The 21,268-nt window shown below is 33.9% G+C and overlaps 1 protein-coding gene across 3 annotated transcripts; it reads left to right on the top strand.

Annotated features, from left to right (window-relative positions):
* The first annotated feature begins 5,097 nt into the window (after nucleotides 1-5,097).
* Nucleotides 5,098-12,786, top strand: LOC111443445 (DEAD-box ATP-dependent RNA helicase 28). Of its 3 annotated transcripts, none has more exons than XM_023081253.1 (19): nucleotides 5,098-5,523; nucleotides 5,601-5,780; nucleotides 5,863-5,931; nucleotides 6,125-6,231; nucleotides 7,981-8,059; nucleotides 8,341-8,514; nucleotides 8,618-8,766; nucleotides 8,890-8,985; nucleotides 9,216-9,318; nucleotides 9,420-9,482; nucleotides 9,609-9,670; nucleotides 10,368-10,464; nucleotides 10,720-10,838; nucleotides 10,916-10,958; nucleotides 11,123-11,224; nucleotides 11,668-11,766; nucleotides 11,885-11,968; nucleotides 12,088-12,359; nucleotides 12,443-12,786. In XM_023081253.1, the coding sequence occupies exons 1-19, from the start codon at nucleotides 5,200-5,202 to the stop codon at nucleotides 12,456-12,458; spliced, it is 2,238 nt and encodes a 745-aa protein (XP_022937021.1). In that variant the 5' UTR covers nucleotides 5,098-5,199; the 3' UTR covers nucleotides 12,459-12,786. The 3 variants fall into 3 exon arrangements, with proteins under 3 accessions (XP_022937021.1, XP_022937020.1, XP_022937022.1); XM_023081252.1 differs by having other exon boundaries at nucleotides 11,885-11,973; nucleotides 12,087-12,359; nucleotides 12,443-12,785; XM_023081254.1 differs by lacking the exons at nucleotides 10,720-10,838; nucleotides 10,916-10,958 and having other exon boundaries at nucleotides 11,885-11,973; nucleotides 12,087-12,359.
* Nucleotides 12,787-21,268: the final 8,482 nt, after the last annotated feature.

Below are 21,268 nucleotides of genomic sequence, written 5' to 3'. Positions count from 1 at the left end.
AAGTGCAATTCAAAGAGAATAGACAGCACACTCAACACATAAACAAGGGTATTAAAGGAGCAATCCGAATAACGACAAAGAAACGAATTAAAGAAAAAAAAATGATTAAAGACTAATTTAGACGTAGTAACATATGAGAGATACATATAATAATCCAGAGGAAAAAAGAAAGACATTTAACATCAATAGGNTTTCTTTTTTTCAATGGTTTTTTTTTTTTTGACTTTTGATTGGCAAAATCTAATCAATTTACCATCAAGAAAATTGATTTAGAAGATCTTAAAGAAGAACAAAGTGTTGATAAGATCTAGATCTAACACTTTAAAGAACATAAGAAATGTTTTTTTTTTTTTGTTATATATTTTTGTGATAGAATATGAACATTCTACACAAACTAAGAAGAAGAAAAAAATTATAAGAGAATTAAAAGAGATAAGCGCAATGAAACATATATCCGATCTTGAGCCTGAAGCTCTAATACCAAATGATATGGAAATCCACAATGAAACATATATCCGATCTTGAGTCTGAAGCTCTAATACCAAATGATATGGAAATCAACCTAAGGGAAAGTATGGAACGGATTACCTTGATGATCAAGATCAAGAGTAAAGAAAACTCGTTTCTAAACTCGTGATTCAAATCACTCCACAAGAGATTTGATCAATACCACTTGAATCACTCTAGCATGCAAGTTATAAACACAAGAATTTGCAAAGAAAGTTTAGCTCTCAACAAAGCTAAAATAGAAATTCTATTCTTAATTCCAAAATCTGATGTCTAATCAAAGAAAAGAAGGCTTTATATAGCCTTTACAACCTTAACCTATGTGATACATAACTCCCAAATTAAATGGGCTAGTAAATGAGAAATATCCATAACCTCCATATTAAAATGGCTAGTTAATGGTGGAATAGATGAGGAGATCTATATGCAAGAACCAAACGAGTTTACCGCTCTAGGCAAGGAACATATGGTGTGTAAGCTCAATAGGAGTTTGTATGAATTGAAACAAGCACTGAGACAAGATACAAGAAATGTGACTCCTCCATGTGTAAGAGTGGTTTACAATGGGAGTGAAAAAGATCAGTGTTACTCCAAGAAATATATTGATTTGGTTCTAGTCTATGGATGATATACTGATCCTAGAATCGAGTATGTCTTCAATATTTAAGATTCAAAGATTTGTTGGCTTTTTTACCCTTAATCTCTAAAATTAATAAATTTTAATTAATTAATTGATATGTCGATGATAACAAAATACTTTTAATTACTAATAATTTCAATGGTATAAAGTTTAGAATGATAATTAATACATAAGTATATAAAAAATAATTTAATTCAAAATACAAGAAAAAAAAAAATGAAAATTTTATAATATGCCATAAATAACAATAATAATTTTACAACTAAGTAGAAAAGAAGGTAAATAATATAAAGTTTTGTAGTGGTTCGATCAAACTCGACGTGCTCTATTTCCCAAGCGGCTCTTGAGAATTAAAATAAAAATCTTATTATCTCTTTCCATGGAACAAAGTAAAACCGTAGTACAGCTCATTTTACAAGTTCAAGAACAAAGATATTGTCCTTTTTAGACTTTCATCAAGATTTTTAAGACACGCCTGCTAGGTAGAGGTTTCCACACCCTTATAAGGAATGCTTCGTTTTCCTCTCCAATCAATGTGGGATCTCACAATCCACCTGCCTTCGAGGCCCAGCGTCCAAGCTAGCACACCGCTAGGTGTCTGGTTCTAATACCATTTGTAACTGCTCAACTCACCGCTAGCATACATTGTCTCTTTTAGGCTTTCCATTCTGAGCTTCCACTCAAGATTTTTAAAACACGTATGTTAGAAAGTGATTTTCACACCCATATAAAAAAATTGTTTCATTCCCTTCTTCAACCGATTATAAGATCCTACATTGATTGGAGAGAGAAACGAATACCGAGTACACTGGGCCCCGAAAAGAGGTGAACTGTGAGACCCCACATAAAACTCATACCTCCTTTGCTTTTTTTTTTTTTTAATTCTTTTTATTTTGTATTATTTCTTCTTCCAATTATTTTTTTTTTCGATTCATTTTTTAATTTTTTTTTATTTTCTTTGTTGTTTTGTTAAATATGATTTTTTTTTTAAAAAAAAATTCGATTATTATTTCTTTTTTAATAACTCTGTTAACGTTTTATTGTTCAATTATTTGTGTTTTGTGTGTAGTTTTAGGGTTTCCTTTTAGTTTTTTATTTTTTATTTTATTTATCAATTATTTTCAAATTATTTATAAATGAGTTGGAAGGAGTGAAATAATGAAATTATATATAACTTTTTAAATATGGCATTTATAATTAATTTTTAAATTAGATTATCCTACTATTTATTTACAATTTTATTAAAATAATTTATTTGAAATATTGACCGCTAAATATATGGATTAATAAATAAAAATTAAGTTAAAATAAAGTTTATATAATTTTACATTATACTTAACTCATTTAATATAATTTACCATATAATTCATTTATTTGAAAATAATTATTAAGATTTATAACAAAATAAATTCAAAAAGCTAAATATAAAGTACGTTAAAATTATTTTAATAATTTAATTTAATAAAAATAAAATAGTTAATTATTAGCTTCCATCAAGGAATAGCAATATGGAATCTCGGTTACTCTCTTATTCTCCTTTCCCGATATGCTCGACCCTAGCAAAGAGTTATAATGTAACGCCCCTAATTTTCTCCTAATTAGTGACGTCACTCATACATATATAACTCATTAAGCGGAAGCTCATCATAAATAACTTTGGAAACAAAACAAGTCATTCATAAACGTTCATAAATCTAAAACAACCTATCTCCAACAAATAAACCTTCAATAACTGAATTTAAAAATGAATCTAAATAAAGCAATACTCATAGTATAATTAAAACAGTCTAACAAAGGTAAACTCTTAAAAATATCTCCAACTTCCATGGTGTCCTCAGCTTCACTCGTACATTGGCGCATTGCCTTTACCTGAAAAATGTAGATAGCACGTGGCTTGAGTATTTTATGAAATACGCAATAAGTCACTCCACTATTGGGGTTAGGAATGCAAACACATGCAACATATGAGCGGGCACTAACTTTTCATAAACTTTTCATACCCTTGGGCGCTTTCCTATTCTGGGTAGGGTTGGGTGTGTGGTACTCCTTCACACACGGCCCATGTACGTGTACATAGACCCACCAGCGGGCTTGTAAACATACCCCCTTGGCTTGACTTGGTCGGGCAAAACGTGTTACACGTAGTCGGACACCACAAAACAGAAAAGGGCCCGCATGATATCATGGCGAACATAAATATCGTATTTCATTCTTTCGTAACATAAAGTAGAAGAATCCCGATGCACGTGACATACATACATGCATGAGGTCCCTTAACATATCTAACATGACATTACATAAGCAGTGCTAACATCGCATATACGTTCTTATGTTACATGGCATCTCACATGACTTGCATTACTTGATATATTACATGACATGAAAGTGCATTCCAGTTGCATAACACATCTCATGACATGACTCGAGAATACTACTTGTATACATGGCATCGATCAACCTTTTCATGGCATATACTACTAACATATCATTATAACTTCACATAACATAAACGGTCAACCGTCAACATAATTCATACATCACATAGTCATATCATATAAAAATCTTATCACATAAATATGGTGCATGCAGGGGCCACAGGGCATGCACCATCATACAACACGTAGTAAGCTAACTCCAACAGTAAGGTCACTTACCTCGATGGTCTTGGTTGAAGTCACTCACAACGAGCTAATCCCAGCAGTTAAATACGTCCTATAATAACCACATAAAAATTTAGGAACCTTTCATAGCATACCCTAGTTTAACCTCATGCTATTTATCAAAATAAATCCCCAACACAATCTGTCTTTGACGGTTAGGAACCATACTGACCTCCGATGGTAAAACTAACGGCTGAAACAGCTCTGCCAAAAACCTTGGAATCGATATATTATAGTGATACCTTGCCGCTAACCCTAGCTACCGAGCCGGCCAACTAAGCCGCCAAGTCGAGCTGCAGAAATTGACGGAACTGAGCCGATTTCGTATACGTGCGATCCAAGCCGCACTGTGTATGCGTGCAAAGCTGCCGGAGCTGTTGGGTGTGCGTCTGCGGCTCGACTCGATTCCAAAAGCCTCACCTTCCTTACCCGACAAGCGACGAAACCCTAATTTCAGCTTCCCTGATTCCGGCGACAAGCCAACGATCCCACAACGTCCTCAATACCGATTTTCGACGGTCGACTTTCTTTGACACAATGATCCTGACATCAATACCTTACTTCCACTCGATTCTTCCTCCGAAGAGCAACCCAACGTGATGAAAATTTGGAGATAAATCGTTTTCAAGGGATGTAAAAGGTTGAGTATAGGAATATAAAACTAATCTCAAGAAATTTCCCAATGAAGCATACTACTATTTTAGGATAAGTAAATTTAGAGAAAATAGAAATGTTTCTATTAACCCTCCGAAAATTCCTCTGTTTCGGGGAGATTACAATTAATTATTTATTCTATTTTTATTTTATTTTATTTTATTCCCGTAACCTTGCAATTTCTAAAACTTCCTTAAATCCATAACGAATATATTGTCGAAATAAAAATAAAATCTTAACCAAACAAGGTAAAAATAGAAAATCTGAATCATTACCTATAACAACCTAATAAAATCATATTCGATCGAACCCTTCAAATAGGTAAATGGGTCAAATTTAAGACTTTAGATTTACTTGTTGTAATATTAAACTTGAACGAGTGTCAATTTTTATGCTAAAAATTTATTTACATTGTTGCCACAGTGAGCATAGCTTAGAAATAATTGACGGTGTACTCATTTCCGTGAAGTCGAAAATTCAAATATTCATATTATTAACCGAATCAGTCCGTACATCCAATCGAACTTTAAATTGATTAAATATAGGTTAATTACAAAAATACCCTTGAAAATTGAAAAAAAAAAAAAAAAAAAAATTGATACATGATGCAATGTTGAACCCTTAAATTTGTCTGCCGCCAGATTGTCTGAAGCAAAATTTTCAAAACCCTAAATCGATTCGCTAAAACCCTTTTCTCTGCATGTTAATTTAGGAACTCTTTGAAGAGCAAAGGCTACCATGGCTAAGAGTTTTGTGTTCGATCCCCCCAGTGACGAGGAATTCGACCACTCCGATGCTGAAGAAGAAGAAGATGAAGAACAAGAAGAACGAGAAGAGGAACAAGGAGGAAAAGGGGAGGAAGATGAACCCCTTTCTCGTCGTCGCACTGAGTCTCCTTGGGATTTTGCCTCTTACTCCGAGTCGGTGGCTGAAGAACATGCCCGTAGAAGCACTACTTCTGTTGATTTCAAAATTTCCAAACTGCTTGAGAAGCGCTCCTCAAACGTCACTCCTACCGCGGCTGATGATGATGAGAGTTCGGAAGAGGAATCTGACAGACAAGTAACTTTGTGGACCTATCTCTATTGCGCTATTTGGTTGTTTTATGACATTGCTAATTCTGCCGCTTTGATTTTTAGGAAGATTATAGACCGGAAGACGACGATGATGGAACTAGTAATGCTTGTGAGGGTAAGTCGTTTTTTGCGCCGTCCGATGGGGCTTCCTTTCATGCTAATTCGTTCATGGAGCTTAACTTGTCGCGCCCACTGATTCGAGCATGTGAGGCTTTGGGATATGCAAAGCCGACGCCAATTCAGGTTCTTTTTCTATGATTTTTGTTTTTATTTTATTTATTTTTATATTCTTGAATTTTATGTTCTTATTAATCTTGTTGGGTAGGCGGCTTGCATACCGTTGGCATTGACTGGACGTGATATATGCGGAAGTGCAATTACTGGTTCTGGAAAGGTATGGGTTTATCTTGAGCTTTCTTTGTAGTTAATTGTTACGAGAATTAGAGTTGGAATAGGATGGTAGTTTTTTCGGGGAATTTGTTTTATGAACTATTGTAGAAATTCTATAAGCTGGAAAACTACAGAATGATTTGGAAAAGATGTGTGAAAGCCCTAGTATTGCTTTTAATCTTACCTTGTTCTCACAGACTGCAGCTTTTTCGCTACCTACTTTGGAGAGGTTACTCTATCGACCCAAACGTGATCGTGCAATAAGAGTTTTAATCCTAACTCCAGCTAGAGAATTGGCAATCCAGTAAGTATGTTTTTAAAGATACGTATTTTTTATCATGTGTTTTCATATAATCAACCGATTTAGATGTCAGTTAAAATTCAGTCTACATATATATCTTGAGGGAAAGTTGTTGGTTAGCTTTTTAATGAAGTGCCCAGTTTTAGTTCTTGCACGTCCATCACCTTGATAAAACTTGGTCTCATTTTTCTTGCAAAATGCAAATTTGATGCTGTCATTTATGGTTTCCATAATAAATGACAACTGAAAAACTATATTTGGATATTGATATAAATATTTGGTGGTATTCTCTGAGAATTCTGTTCTAGGCTACATTGGGTATGCGGCCATCTTTTAAAATACAAGACAAATATCTTGTGGCTCAATGCTTGCTTAGGCTCTATATCACTTGAAAGATATTGAAGAAGCTTTTAAGGGCTAGATTCTGATTGGTTAAGAAGCTTTAAAGGGTTAGAATGAATTCATGGAAGTCTCTAGAGTAATGGAGAAAGGTTTGGATGCAGGATAAAATAAAACTGATTTCTGGAGGTTGTGGAAAAAGAAAAGAGAGGAAATGCCATAGGAAGTAAGAAGAGACAAAGATGAGAGAGAGAATAATATTAAGAAGTGTGAAATAGTGTGGTGTATCAAGATAAGTTGGAAAAAAATATTAGAGGAAAAGGCAAAAGAAAGAGTGGTTTGAAGGAAAAAAACAAAGTAGGAGGTAAAGAAAAGGGAGAAAAAGAGAAAGGAGCCTGTTGTTGAAAAAGAAGAAGAAAAGTTGGTGGAAAAATGAGTGTGTGGTGTGAAAAAGATGGAAAGAGTGAAAAATATAGAGGTTGTAATCTCTCAGATTCACGACATCCACCTGTTTTGGGTTCAAGGCGTTTCCATATTTTTACCATGTTTCTTGGTTTTTCTTTTCAATCTCAATTGTAGTGTTGGAGTCTTTTTGGAAGAGATTATTTAAATGTGGGAGATAAGAAAGAATCAGTGAACTAAAAAGAATAGCAATGGAAAAAGGAGGGGAAAAAATCCCTTAAATCAACTTTTTGTCTCCCTACGCTTGAGTGAAGCAATCAGATTTGTTGCATTGAGGTGCTAGCTCTTTTAAAAAACTCTTTTTTTAGTTCAGGGCTTTTTTTGGTCATTGGAGTGGAGATTTGTGATTCAAGCGACATTATTATTGTTTTCCTTTTGTCACAAACAATGTTACAAAAAACTCCTGGTTTGGAGAATATTAAAGCAGCCCTAAAGAACCTTCCAAAAGATAATAAAATCTCTCTCCCCCCCCAAACTGAAAGACAAAACCTGAAAAACTATTCACCTAGATTTTGAAAACTATATAAAACCCCCGCTGAGGACATGCACATTGTAACACCACATTATGAACCTCTGACCACCCTTTGGAGAAGCTAAAGAAAGGGTAAGTCTAATATGAAGCCCTAAAAGAACTCCAATCGGAAGCATGTGCCTCACTAACTTCATGATAAGCCTCAATCAATAAGAACATGGTATGAGAGATTCTACAACCCATATTTTATACCTAAAGCATGACCCACTTCTCCCAAGGGCAGAAGAGTTGCAATATTATCGTCTTTGACCACCTAATGTCTCCTTATATAAAAGCTATATTTCATTTAGTGCCCAATTAGACACAAAACAAAAATTGAGCATGCTTTGAAAGATCTATTTTGTACACGTATTCCTCCTCTACATTTTCATGTTAATACTAACTGAAAATAAGGAAATTTTGCTGTTTTTTTCCTCCAGAGTTCACAGTATGATAGAGAAACTTGCTCAGTTTACTGATATCAGATGTTGCCTGATCGTTGGTGGGCTTTCAAGAAAGGTATGACCTAGTGTACTTTGGTGACTAAAGAAGAAGTTTGAAATTTCTACATATATAACATTTACTGGGATTCTAATTCTATATTGTACTTTTCTTTTAAAAAATTCGTTATGTATTCCTTTACATGATATATCACGGTCCTGTTTCATCATAATGTGAGGTTTTATTGAAGAATCAAAATGCATTACTACAGGGGTTTTGACTCGTTTTTCCACGAAATATGGTTGATTTTGCTCTCCTTTCTTTGGTTAAGGATATTTTATTTTCTTAATTTTGTTCAGGAGCAAGAGGCTGCCTTAAGATCGATGCCTGATGTGGTTGTGGCCACTCCAGGACGCATGATCGATCATCTACGCAATTCCATGTCCGTAGACTTGGACGATTTAGCAGTTTTAATACTTGATGAGGCAGATCGTCTTTTGGAACTTGGATTTAGTGCTGAAATTCGTGAATTGGTATATTTTGGCCTCTATTGTGCAATTTTAATGACGGAGATTGTGTTCTTTGATACATCTATTTTTAGGTTTTGGTATAAAGAGTTCTTAATTTTCTTTAAAGGTTCGTCTTTGCCCAAAAAGGAGGCAGACAATGTTGTTTTCTGCTACCATGACAGAAGAAATTGATGAGCTTATCAAGCTTTCCTTGACTAAACCATTGCGCCTCTCAGCTGACCCAGCTACCAAGAGGCCAAAAACGTTGACAGAAGAGTAAATTCCAACTTGATTTCTCCTCTAAAATTTATTTATTAATTTATAAGCATATCTTAACCTGAGAGCATCTTATCTGCCGGATGATCTTTTAGTTATCAAGAATGTGTATTCCGCTTGCAGGGTGGTCAGGCTACGTAGAATGCGTGAAGTAAATCAGGAAGCTGTCCTCCTTGCTCTGTGCTCAAAGACATTTACTTCTAAAGCTATTATATTTAGGTATTAGAAACAAAAAGTTCATGAGCAACTTTGTTTTTGGATCCTTTTAATTGGAGGGTTGCATCTAATTGTTTTACTAAGTCATGTATCTGACAGAGGTCCATTTTTCAGACTTAAAAGCAATCATCCTCTAGATCAAAACTGAGTCTAGTTAATTTAATGTTTTATTATTTTGTTTTCTGTATAACTAGTGAATTTTAACTTCATCATTCTTTTTGGTTGACCTGTAGTGGAACCAAACAGGCTGCTCATAGGCTAAAGATTTTATTTGGATTAGCTGGCTTTAAAGCTGCTGAGCTTCATGGAAATCTTACCCAAGTTCAGCGTCTTGATGTGAGTGATTGCTTGTTAACATGTTTAAGGTTGGAATCATTAAATCATCCCCTTAGTTTTCCCCTCTGTATGCTGATCATTATTTTGATTTTCTTATGTAGGCTTTGGAACTCTTCAGGAAACAGCAAGTTGATTATCTTATTGCTACTGATGTGGCTGCTCGGGTGAGAACTCATTTTTAATGTTGTTTCTCGTCCTGTAGATATACAATATAGTTGAGAAAAAAGCAGCTACATTAGTTTTACTGATATTTTTCGTGCAATTTATGCTTTGGTTGAAATGTTGTGTAGGGCCTGGATATTATTGGTGTTCAAACTGTTATAAACTTTGCCTGTCCTCGTGATCTTACCAGGTAGATATTGGGTTCTGGATTATGTTATTTGTCACCACGCAACCATATTTACTATTATTGGCATCGCATCCTTATTTTCTCTTCATGGAGTATTCACTTTTTATTTTGTTTTACACTACATTTATGTATCTTTCATCTTCGTTGAATGTTTCTCATAAAAAATAATAAAAAAGAACATACTCGTCTGTTTTCTTTTTCTTTTTTTCTTTCTGGAGCAATGAGTGGCTTTCTAAAACCCTTGGTTTGGAAATTCTACATATGACTTGTGCCCATGATTCTTGTTGACTTCCAAGCATTCTTATGCTGAAGGGAATGCCTGTGATTTTCCCCCATAATATTTACCCTTCATTTCCTTTCACTCTTCAAATATCTTTTTAATTTCATATTTTCTTTGGAAATTATATTTTTTTTTTTAATTATAACACTGTTTTAGAAATGTTGAAATTTAAAATTTTCCTTTATTATTCTATGCACCAAAGTGTTGTAATGTCACAAGTACAACATTCCCAATCATGTTGAGACACTTGTTTCTTTCATTCCTACCTCATTTTTTTAGGCATCTTTTATGAAAATTTCATAACTCCTTGAATCAAATAACCCCTAATAAATTTATATTAAGGCATGTATCCACCATTTTTATATTTATTATATTTGGTTAATGGAGTTGATTACGTTCTTAACTTCCATCTTTTTGTAGCTATGTTCATCGAGTGGGTCGTACTGCAAGAGCTGGTAGAGAAGGATATGCTGTTACCTTTGTGACTGACAATGACCGTTCTCTTTTAAAAGCCATAGTGAGTGACTAATAATTTGATTGGAATAGAAAATAAAAAATCGAAAGTTACAGCCTTTTATGAGAAATCTTTTGGGACATGAGGGGTTGTTCATTTTATGCTGTCTGGAATCTGTTTACAAGGGGTTGTTTCTTATGAATTAGGGTTGGAATTTGTGGCCTGGTTTTTGTCGGACATTTAAGGCCTTCTTTCATTGTTCTTCATACAAGTCTTGTTTATTCTGAATTAATAGTGGGTCTTGACTTCAAATGACAGGCTAAGAGAGCTGGTTCCAAGTTGAAGAGCAGAATTGTTGCTGAGCAATCCATAAAAAAGTGGTCTGAAATGATTGAAGGAATGGAAGATCAAGTGAATATGATTCTTCGGGAAGAGAGGTTTTTTTTTTATCTGGTTTCTCTGCTTGTTTGTCCAATTCCCTTTCATTCTAGTGTTAATTTTAATTTTTTTGTAGAGAAGAGAGAGCTCTAAGGAAAGCTGAAATGGAAGCAACAAAGGTATTAGTCTTCATACTTCTCTCTTTCATCTTTACATTGCATCATGAGTTGGCAGTTTTTCCAAAGAAATCATCACATATTGTAGTGTTACATCACATACCCTCTACTTTTACTGGAATTTTAATCAACTCTGGTTAATATTTGCTCTTTCTTTGTGTACACAGGCAGAAAACATGATTGTTCATCAGGAGGAAATTTTTTCACGCCCTAAAAAAACCTGGTTTATAACGGACAAGGAGAAAAAGCTTGTGGCAAAAGCAGCCAAGGTAAGTACTTGTTGCTGTATATGCTACAAAAATCCAATATTTTCAACAAAGATTGGAAGTTTCCTGATTATGTGATGTCAACTTGGGCTCTTACGCTTCAGCTTCAGCTTGCCTTTATGATAATTTGTTTCCTTGTCTGGAACATGTCTTGTTATGCATGCAATGTTTCAAGTTAGCTCAATTTCCTTCCATGATTTTCCTCAAATGAAACATCGTGCTTTGCAAGAGCCTATGTTTTGACGTTTTTCAACTTTTACTTCTGTTGAAAGGGAAGGAGTTGCTCTCTTGTCAAAGCCAAAAATTTATTTGTTTTATTTTCTTTGAAATTGTTGAAATGTTAAATTACTTGAGCACTAGATTCTTTGCCTGTTTGCAAATTTCAGTATTAAACATGGTCTGTTCACCAAATAATTGTGCTCTTTCTATCTTTTCCTCTTAACTAGACATCTCTCGAAAAAGGAAAGACGTCTGGGAACGAAGTCGTAAGTGCACAACATGCCGAAGACCTTAAGATGAAAGAAAAAAGGAAGCGCGAGCGTGAGGTGCCCGAACATTGCATGAACTAGAACATTCTTTATATATTTTAAAATTGTTAAGTTTAAAGTACTGACCCTAAATGACCCTAAATGGTACTTTTGATGATATCTATGATTTGAGCAGAAAAATTTGCCGAGGAAGAAGCGTAGGAAATTGGAAGCAGCAAGAGAAATGTTGGAGGAGGAGAAGCAAAATGGCAAAACAGGAGTATGACTTTTTTCCTATTTCTTTCACCCCTTGTCACATTTAAGTAGTTTACTTCTTATTCAAGTTACCCTACAAGTGCCTATCATTTGTGGTTCATCACACAATTACAATAACTGCAGGGAGAAAATAAGAAAGACAAATCTGGATTGTCACTCGTGAAACTTGCGTACCGTCGAGCAAAAGCAGTAAAGGCTGTGAACAAGGCGCTCGACTCAGGCAAGATTGTGAAGCAAAACCAGAAAACTAAGAAGTCTTCCCACAGAACTCAATCAAGATCCGAGGAGATGCGAGAGATGTTCCAATATGATATGAGCGAGCAGAAGCAGAAACGACGTGGCAGTGGCGGTGCTGGGATGAAAAAGTCTAAGCATTCCTTCAAAAGCAAGTCAAGGTACAAACCACTACTCAACCTTCTACATGATAATAAGGGCGTGTAAATTAATGTTGTCGATGCTTTTGAATGTATTGTTTTAGGTACAAGCGTAAATAGAAACTCTGGAAGTCGATTGGCCTTGTGTTTGCACGGGAATGGTGGCAACGTTAAGTTTGCAATCTGCATTCCTTGCACCAGTTTTGATGGCAGATGGGGTGGTTGTATATTTGTTTCCCTCAAAGTTGATTGCTCTCGGTCGGTTGTGACGTGCGTCGAGAGTCGAAATGCACCATCAACCTGCTGAAGCATAAACTAGTAACACAAATTTGATTTATAGAGATTTGTTGTACCATGAGAAGGAAAACAACCGGAATGAATGGTATTAGTTTTTCAAAATTTTAGGCTGCCTCATTGGAATTTATTTCATGATAAGTATGAAAGTATTATATGCATCGTCTCATTGAATCATGATTTTTATTTTGAGATTTCGTACATGCATGTTGTATGTCATATGATTATGAATTAGTCTCTAGCATGTTATGAATGAATACATATACCTCGATATTATTCACGTTTTGTTAGCCTATAGTCGAACTTAGGGAATATGTTAACGAGCCCACTAGATGGATTCACCCGACTCTACTCGAAAGAGAAAGTAAACTCAAAAACAAGTATAAAAAAATTAGGTTTTATCAATCATGATACATATGGTACGTGTGCGCATTTTTCAATGGTAAGAGTGAGGTGACTTGTTGAATATGTTCAAATATTCTTTTCCATGTTTCTCCTATTTTTTAATATGTTTAAATATTCTTTTCCATGTTTCCCCTATTTTTGAGGTGGTAAAGGTTTAATTATGTTTAATTATGTTTTCACCATGTTTAGATTATTTTTAACTATGTTTTCACACGTTTGCATTATTCCATTTGATAATTTTATTATTATATTAATTATTTACCATCAAAATTTTATATAATTTTATTAAATATATTTATTTGAGAATAAATTTTAAAATTAGTTAAATAAACTCAAAAACCTAAAATTTGATAATTTCACTTAATAAAAAATAAATAAACTAATTACAATAATTGTTAAAAGTATTATTTATTTATATAAAATTCGAATAATCTTTCATGCCGCACCCAATAAATAAATAAAAATAAAAGAAAAAATCTAACATATATTTGACAAAAAAATCTAATATATACCTTTTTGTTTAGATATGCTCTTATATATAAGATGCCTCTTTTCCCAAATTTAAACATTTTCTTTGTTTTTCCGTTTCTTTTTTGCAGAACCTGATATTCCGGTGTGACGGGTTGTTTTTGCAAAAACGAAAGATAGTTTAGAAAAGGGATGAGACGAAACAAGTGTGGGGAGAGGTTTTTTTAACGTATTTTTTCTTCCTTCGTTTATTTATTTGGGCTTTATATTATAAAGTTAAAATTACTTCAGAATATCTCAGAAATTGTATGTGATTGTCAAATTTAAAAAAAACAAGTGTGGGGAGAAGTTTTTTTAACGTATTTTTTCTTTTTATTTATTTGGGCTTTATATTATAAAGTTAAAATTACTTCAGAATATCTCAGAAATTGTATGTGATTGTCAAATTTAAAAATATGTAAATTTATTTATTTATTATTATTATTATTATTTTTTTAAGAAAAAGCTAAATCTCCTCCATTAACTCCCATGTGTCCATAATTCACGTGTGCATAATTGTTAAATTATAAAGGTTAGTAATGAGGTAGAAATTAAAATTATATGGTCGGAAATTTTTGAATATAAGGTAAAGAAATATTATTATCATAATTTTAGAATAAAAAAATTTTAAGACTATTGAGATCGGACAAAATAGCAACAAAAAAGATAGAGGACATAAACTATATTGACATTTTTGAGCAAACTCATTTTGTCTTCACACAAATATTCAACCTCTAAATTTCACCATTATATAAACTCTGTTAACAACTAATTTAGAAAGGTAGTAATAGTAAATACATTTCCATCTTTAAACAATTTATAATCTATAATGATATTTTTTTTGGATGAGTTTTTTTAATTTATTGGACTTTAGTAATCCTCCATATCAGGTTTTTTGACAAATTTAGATTCTCAATGTAGGAACTGTTTAATTAAGCCAGTTCCATATTTTTTAAATTAATTTAAAGGTAACTAATATTTAATAAGTTGATGGAGATTATAATGGTTAAAATTCTTGTATATCACATTGAATGCTTAGAAAATCTATGCTAAATAAATGTTGTCTATTAAAATAATTTTAATTACGTAATTTTATAAAAGAATTTTTTTTTTTTTTTTATCAAATAGTTATCTTAAATTATCGAACTTTAATCATATTTAAATAAATGGAAGGCTATTATTTGATGCTGGGGACAACAAAATTAAGAATACTACTCATCTATCATCAAACCTCTCAAAATGATAAATCCAACGTTGTCTACTTTTTTTTATCCTCGTATATCACCAGTAAATGTAATTGATATGTTTATCATCTTTTTATCTTATCAATAGACTAAAAATGATAAATTTATCGTATTTAATTTTGTTTCTATCGATAATTGTTTTCGTATTCATTTTTAAAGTGATACAATATAAAAGTGGTGTATTAGTTGTAACGACCCTAAAGTTCTACATACTCAGAGTCTCTACTAATGTCTCAGACTCATTTTTCATGCGGAAATATAAATCTTAAAAGAAGACGTCATCTATAGTATAAATATCGAAAACATTAAATACATTTTCTTCTCTGAAAAACACAGTCATAGTCTTATGTGTTTAAATACAAAATATCCTTCTCATACTCCAACAGTTGTGTCCTAGGTCAATCTAACAACATGATGTAATATAACACTCATTATCATATAGCATGCTAAATATGAAAAACATCATCATACTAAACAAAATCTCATACAAAAATCGTACTCATTATAAAGCCATCACGTGCATCACACATAATATGTACGTCATGCATCATATATATATATATATACATGTATATATCTATATGTACACATCTATGTATGTACATACACATATGTATGTACATACACATATCATCATAAATCTAAGTAATTGCTTTCCTTTCTTAAAAATAAAATTAAAATAAATATTTTCTAAAAACAGCATTAAAATAAATATTTCTTAAAAATAGAATTAAAATAAAATAAAATAAAAATTGTAATTCTATTCCAATATTAATATGGGTCTATTTTTGTTAATAGTTTTTTAAATCTTACCATATTTTGATTGGTCGATGTTGTTTATCTTCTTAATAAGTTTTATACCTTTACCTAACTCCATTGCAATTATGTTTATTATATAGATTAAATTATTAGATTCTAGCTAAATAATCTATTAAGATTGTCCACAATATCGAATATAGAGATAAGAAATAAATACATAACTAAGGAAGGAGAATTTCCAAATATAGGAAAATTTAGAAAAATAGAATTGATTAATAGTCCAATCAAAATACGGAAATAGAATTTAAAAAACAAAAATCTTTTATTTTAATTTGGTTATTAGAGAATTTTATTTTATTTCTGTTTTTAGGAAATCACAAGCTATGGTGTGATTTCTGAAAAGAAAATTAAAATAAAAAAAAAAAAGCAAAAATCTAATATATAGTTTAACAAAACATTTTTTTTAGATATGTTCTATCATAAAATGCCTTTTTTTTTCCTAAAGACATTTTTTTGTTTTTCTATTTCGTACCAGATATTTGGGTGTGAGGGATTGTTTTTGCAAAAACAAAAGATAGCTTAAAAAGGATAAGAGTTAGTACGGAGAAGTGTGGGGAGAGGTATTTTTTTTTACGTTTTCTTTTTTCTTTATTTATTTGGGTTTTACATTAGTTATATATGAAATTAAAGTTAAAATTACTAAGAATATCGCATCAATGGTATGTATTTGTCATATTTAAAAATATGCAAACGTTAACATATTCTTTTTTCTTCCTTTATTTATTTGAATTTTACATTAGTTATATATGAAAGTAAAGTTAAAATTACTAAGAATATCTCAAAAATTATACGTTAGTCATATTTAAAAATATGCCAACTTTTTTACCCATTAATTAATTAATTAATTATTTATTATTATTTTTATTATTATTATTTTTTTTTTTTGGAGAAAAGCTAAAGTCTCACCCATTAACTTTCATATTTATGTCCATAATTTGTTAAATTATAAATGTTAACTAATGAGGTAGAAATTAAAATTATATGTTCCTGGGTAAGAGAGATTTTAAATATAAGGTAAAGAAATATTATTATCATAGTTTTAGAATAAAAAGATTTTAAGACCATTGAAATCAGACAAAAGAGCAACAAAAGAGATGAACAAGAGAACATAAACCATATTGACATTTTTAAGCAAACTCATTTTGTCTTGGCACAAATATTCTACCTCTAAATCTCACCATTATATAAAAATTAATTTAAAAAGGCAGTAATAAATGATAAATAATAATAATTATTATTTATTTATTTATATATTGGGCTATTACAAAAATAATTTTAAATTATTCAATTTATAAAAAAAATAAATTAAGAAGAATTTTTACTGAATAGTTAGGTTAAATCATCTAATTTTATCATATTTAAATAAAGAAACATACAAGTCTATTTATTTGATACCACATGACAACAAAATTAAGAAAATTACCCCCTGTCATCAAACATTTCAAGACGATAAATCTGTGGTTCTTTGTGTCCATGATTATTATTAAATTATATATTGTTAATCAATGTAGAAAATAAAATTATATCTTTAGGTAAGGGAGCTTTTTGAATAAAAGGTAAAGAAATCTTATTATAAAAGTTTTAGATTAAAAAGATCCTTAGACTAAATTATTATTTTCACGCCCATTATTAGAGTCTCTTGTCATAAAAGTGGATCATCTCATTAGATATAAGATAGAACATTAGAAACCTCATTGTAATACATCTTTAGAGACCCTAATTAAACTTGCTACTATCACGAGGCCTCATAATAAATTTAAAGGAAGGCTTTCAGGAGATGTTGCTGGATTTGGTCCAGTTGGGACGGAGGGCTTTCAGGAGATGTTGCTGGATTTGGTCCAGTTGGACACGCCTTTTGAAGCCTAAACATGAGGGAGGGCTTTCAGGAGATGTTGCTGGATTTGGTCCAGTTGGGACACGCCTCTTCGTGCCTAGACCCAATGGAGGTGTTTCGGGAGATGTTGCTGGATTTGGTCCAGTTGGGACACGCCTCTTCGTGCCTAGACTCAATGGAGGCGTTTCGGGAGATGTTGCTGGATTTGGTCCAGTTGGGACATGCCTTTTGGTGCCTAAACTTGAGGGAGGGCTTTCAGGAGATGTGCTGGATTTGGGCCAATTGGTACACGCCTCTTAGTGCCTAGACCCAATGGAGGCGTTCCGGGAGATGTTGCTGGATTTGGTCCAGTTGGGACACGCCTTTTGGTGCCTAAACTTGAGGGAGGGCTTTCAGGAGATGTTGCTGGATTTGGACCAGTTGGTATATGCCTCTTAGTGCCTAGACCCAATGGTGGCGTTTCGGGAGATGTTGTTGGATTTGGTCCAGTTGGGACACGCCTTTTGGTGCCTAAACTTGAGATAGGGCTTTCAGGAGATGTTGCTGGATTTGGTCCGGTTGGTACACGTCTTTTGAGACCCAAAGAAAGCACATTGCCACCCTCATCCCACTTTGCTTCGAGACCATTGAGATTGGACAAAATAGCAACTAGAGAGATGAACAAGAAGGCATAAACCATATTGACATTTTTAAGCAAGCCATTTTGTCTTCACACAAGTATTCTAACTATGAAATCACAACTTAAAACTCCATGAACAACTAATTTAGAAATGTAATAATAGCGTTGGTAAATTTATTTCCATCTTTATTCCATTGGATGAGTTTTCCTAATTTAACCAATAATTTTTGGAAACTAATCATGCCTATACAAAATATATTTAATCATTTCCATCTATTTTATTTTAGGAAAACTTCCCTAACCTTAATATTAATTCGAATATATTTCCATCTAATATAGAATCGAGTTAAAAATATTTCCATATAATTTTAATTTTAAGAGTGCAAGGTTACTTTCTTTTCTTTTTTTTTTTTCTTTTTTTTCTTTTTTACCTTTTTTAAGTCACCATTTGTGCTTGTGCTCTAGGAATCCTCTCATATCAAGTTTTGACAAATACTCAATTATGTAGGAGCGGTTTAATTAAGCCACGTTTCATATTTTTCAAATTGATTTAAAGGTGACTAATATTTAATAAGTTCAATGGAGAATGTGATGGTTAAAATTCTCGTATATCACATTGAATGCTTATAAAATGCATGCTAAATAAATGTTGTCTATTAAAACAATTTTAATTATGCAATTTTATAAAGAATTTTTTTTTTTATCAAATAGTTATGGTTAAATTATCGAACTTTAATCATATTTAAATAAATGAACATACAAGGCTATTTATTTGATGCTATGTAACGACCCTAAATTTCCACATATCTAGAGTCGCCACTAACGTCTCATGCTCATCTCTAATGCAGAATAAAAATCTAAGAATGCTCATCTTTATTAGCGGAAAAATTTAAAACTTCAGAATACATTTAAACATTGGAAACCACTGCCGGACTTACGTGTTTCAAACATCGTGCTGGAGTTCAAAAGATAAAATAAAACGATTACAAATTAATTAATATAAATGAATGAAATGCAAACGCCCTATCCTAACCAAGACTAGGAATTTTAAATATGCAACTATCCTATGCACGCGCCACAGTTTCTGATCACGATGCCATCGTCAACCGTACATGGAAGCCTTGCCTTTACTTGAAAAACAATATGGCACACGGCCTGAGTATTTCGAAGAAATACTCAATAAGTGACTCCACTATAGGGGTCATGCTAATGCAAACACATGCAATCATGAATAGGGACCTATCTCTAATCATTTTAGGGGTGACCTCAAGTCTCGGGCAAATTGGATGTGTAGTACTTCCCTACACACGACTCACACGTGCGATTGTGAGTCCCCAGGGCGCTCGCACACCCCCTGGACCCTCTGGTCAAGCTAATCTGTAGCGACGTTCGGAGGTCAGCGGAACCCCATAGTGTCATGTGCCTCATGAACACCCTCATCTGTGTGCTTTCGCACCTGTGCGCATTCGCGCTCATCAAAAGGTGCGCGTCCGCACTCATCATCTCTAGGGGAAGTAGCCCTATGCTTATGAACATACAAAATGCATGAGGTCCCTCTAAATCCATCGTAATGTCTCTTCTGACACAACCCTCTAGTCTCATCTCTTTGTTACTCTAGGTAACGCATACTCGTGGATATTTATATTAATATCATTTTCATGCTCTTAGGGTTGTGTCCTATGTCGATCTAACGACATGATGCAATATGGCACTCATCATCATCTAGCATGCTCAATATGGAAAACATCATCATATTAAGGTAAAAATCATGCAATCATCATGCTCATCATAATGCCACAACGTGCGTCAAACATATCAAGCGTCATTCAACAAAATATGTATATACTACACATATCATCAAGCATCATAACCCACACATCATCATAACTCATACAATTTATTTAGCCTATCCTATAGTAAGGCCACTTACTTGGTTGGCCTTGGCCGAAGTACTCCCTAAATAGCTAAACGTAAGCTCTCGTTCCGTGAGAGCTGCTTCCTACGTCGCAGGGGTTTGTTTCCTATCACACCGTTCACCACTTTCCGTTAGTATTTCACAATTAATTTACCTATAATTTAATAAATGTGAAATACGGCTCTAAAACGGCCTCGGATACCTTAATCGGGGCCGAAAACAGATTCGGGAGGGTTGGAACAGTGAAAACCGGGCTGAAAATAGGTGAGCCGAGCCGAACAGCCGTTGGAAGCCACCGGAGCGTAGCTGGAGGGAGCCCGAGCTGTTTGCGCCGAGTCGAGCCGAGGGACCGCCTGCGCCGCTATGTGACACGTGGCAGCAGCAGAGCGAGCCACGTCGCGCGGTAGCGTCGGATCGCAGTCCGATTCGGGTCGTGGTCCAGGTCGCGGGCTACGGAGGCTACTAGGCTAAGACTACAGTTGGGCCTCGGCTTATTGGGTCGGGCCGAAAGTTTTTTTTTGGGTTACAGGCCGGCTCGATTGGACCGTGGGTCTGGTCTCGGGTTGGTTCAATTGAACCGTAACTTCTGGGCTGGTCTGAGGTTTGGCCGCTGTAGTTGGGCTGGGCCGAAGGTAGAGGCCGAGGAAAGAATGGGCTGACTCTCTCGGGTTCTGAGTTCGAGTTGACCTGGATTCGTGGTTCTCGTCTTCCTTACCCGACTTCGGCCGATTTTCCGGTGAGCTTTCTCTCTCTCCTTCCCACGGCGTTTTCGTTGCCGATTTCGATCCTCTCTCTTCCTCTTCCTCTTTATTTGTCGTCCTTCTTTCTTTTCTGGAAGTCTTGCGGCCTAAAGGTTCCTAAAATCACAGATCTATGACGATTAGGAAAAACCCTATTTTCCGACCTCGGTTACCGACGACGGCGTTTACGAAGAAGAAGCACAGAACGCACCTTGAGTTATCGTGCTTTCGTTAGAGACCCTTCTCGTGGTGGTAACAGGTCGTTTGGTGTCGGTTTGAGGGTGGTTTGAGGGTTCGTCGGAGAAACTAGACACTCGACGATTTTTTTTTTTTCCGAAATCTCTCTCTCTCGTAGTTTCTGTCTTTTCTCTCTTTGCAGGTATCCTGATGGTGCTGGGTGTCGTGGGCTGAGGGCTGGGCGTGCTCTGGCCGTCGTTTCGCGTGGGTTCCGCGCGAGTTTTCCGGCGACTGAGTTTTTGTTTTTTTTTTGTTTTCTCGTTTTCTCGTTTTCCTTTTTTATTTATTTATTTATTTAGTTATTATATATATATAT

Source organism: Cucurbita moschata, unplaced genomic scaffold (assembly GCF_002738365.1).
Source record: "Cucurbita moschata cultivar Rifu unplaced genomic scaffold, Cmos_1.0 Cmo_Scf00005, whole genome shotgun sequence".
Lineage (NCBI taxonomy): Eukaryota > Viridiplantae > Streptophyta > Magnoliopsida > Cucurbitales > Cucurbitaceae > Cucurbita > Cucurbita moschata.
Note: the sequence above shows the minus strand (reverse complement) of the source record. Positions and strands in the feature narration are given on the sequence as shown.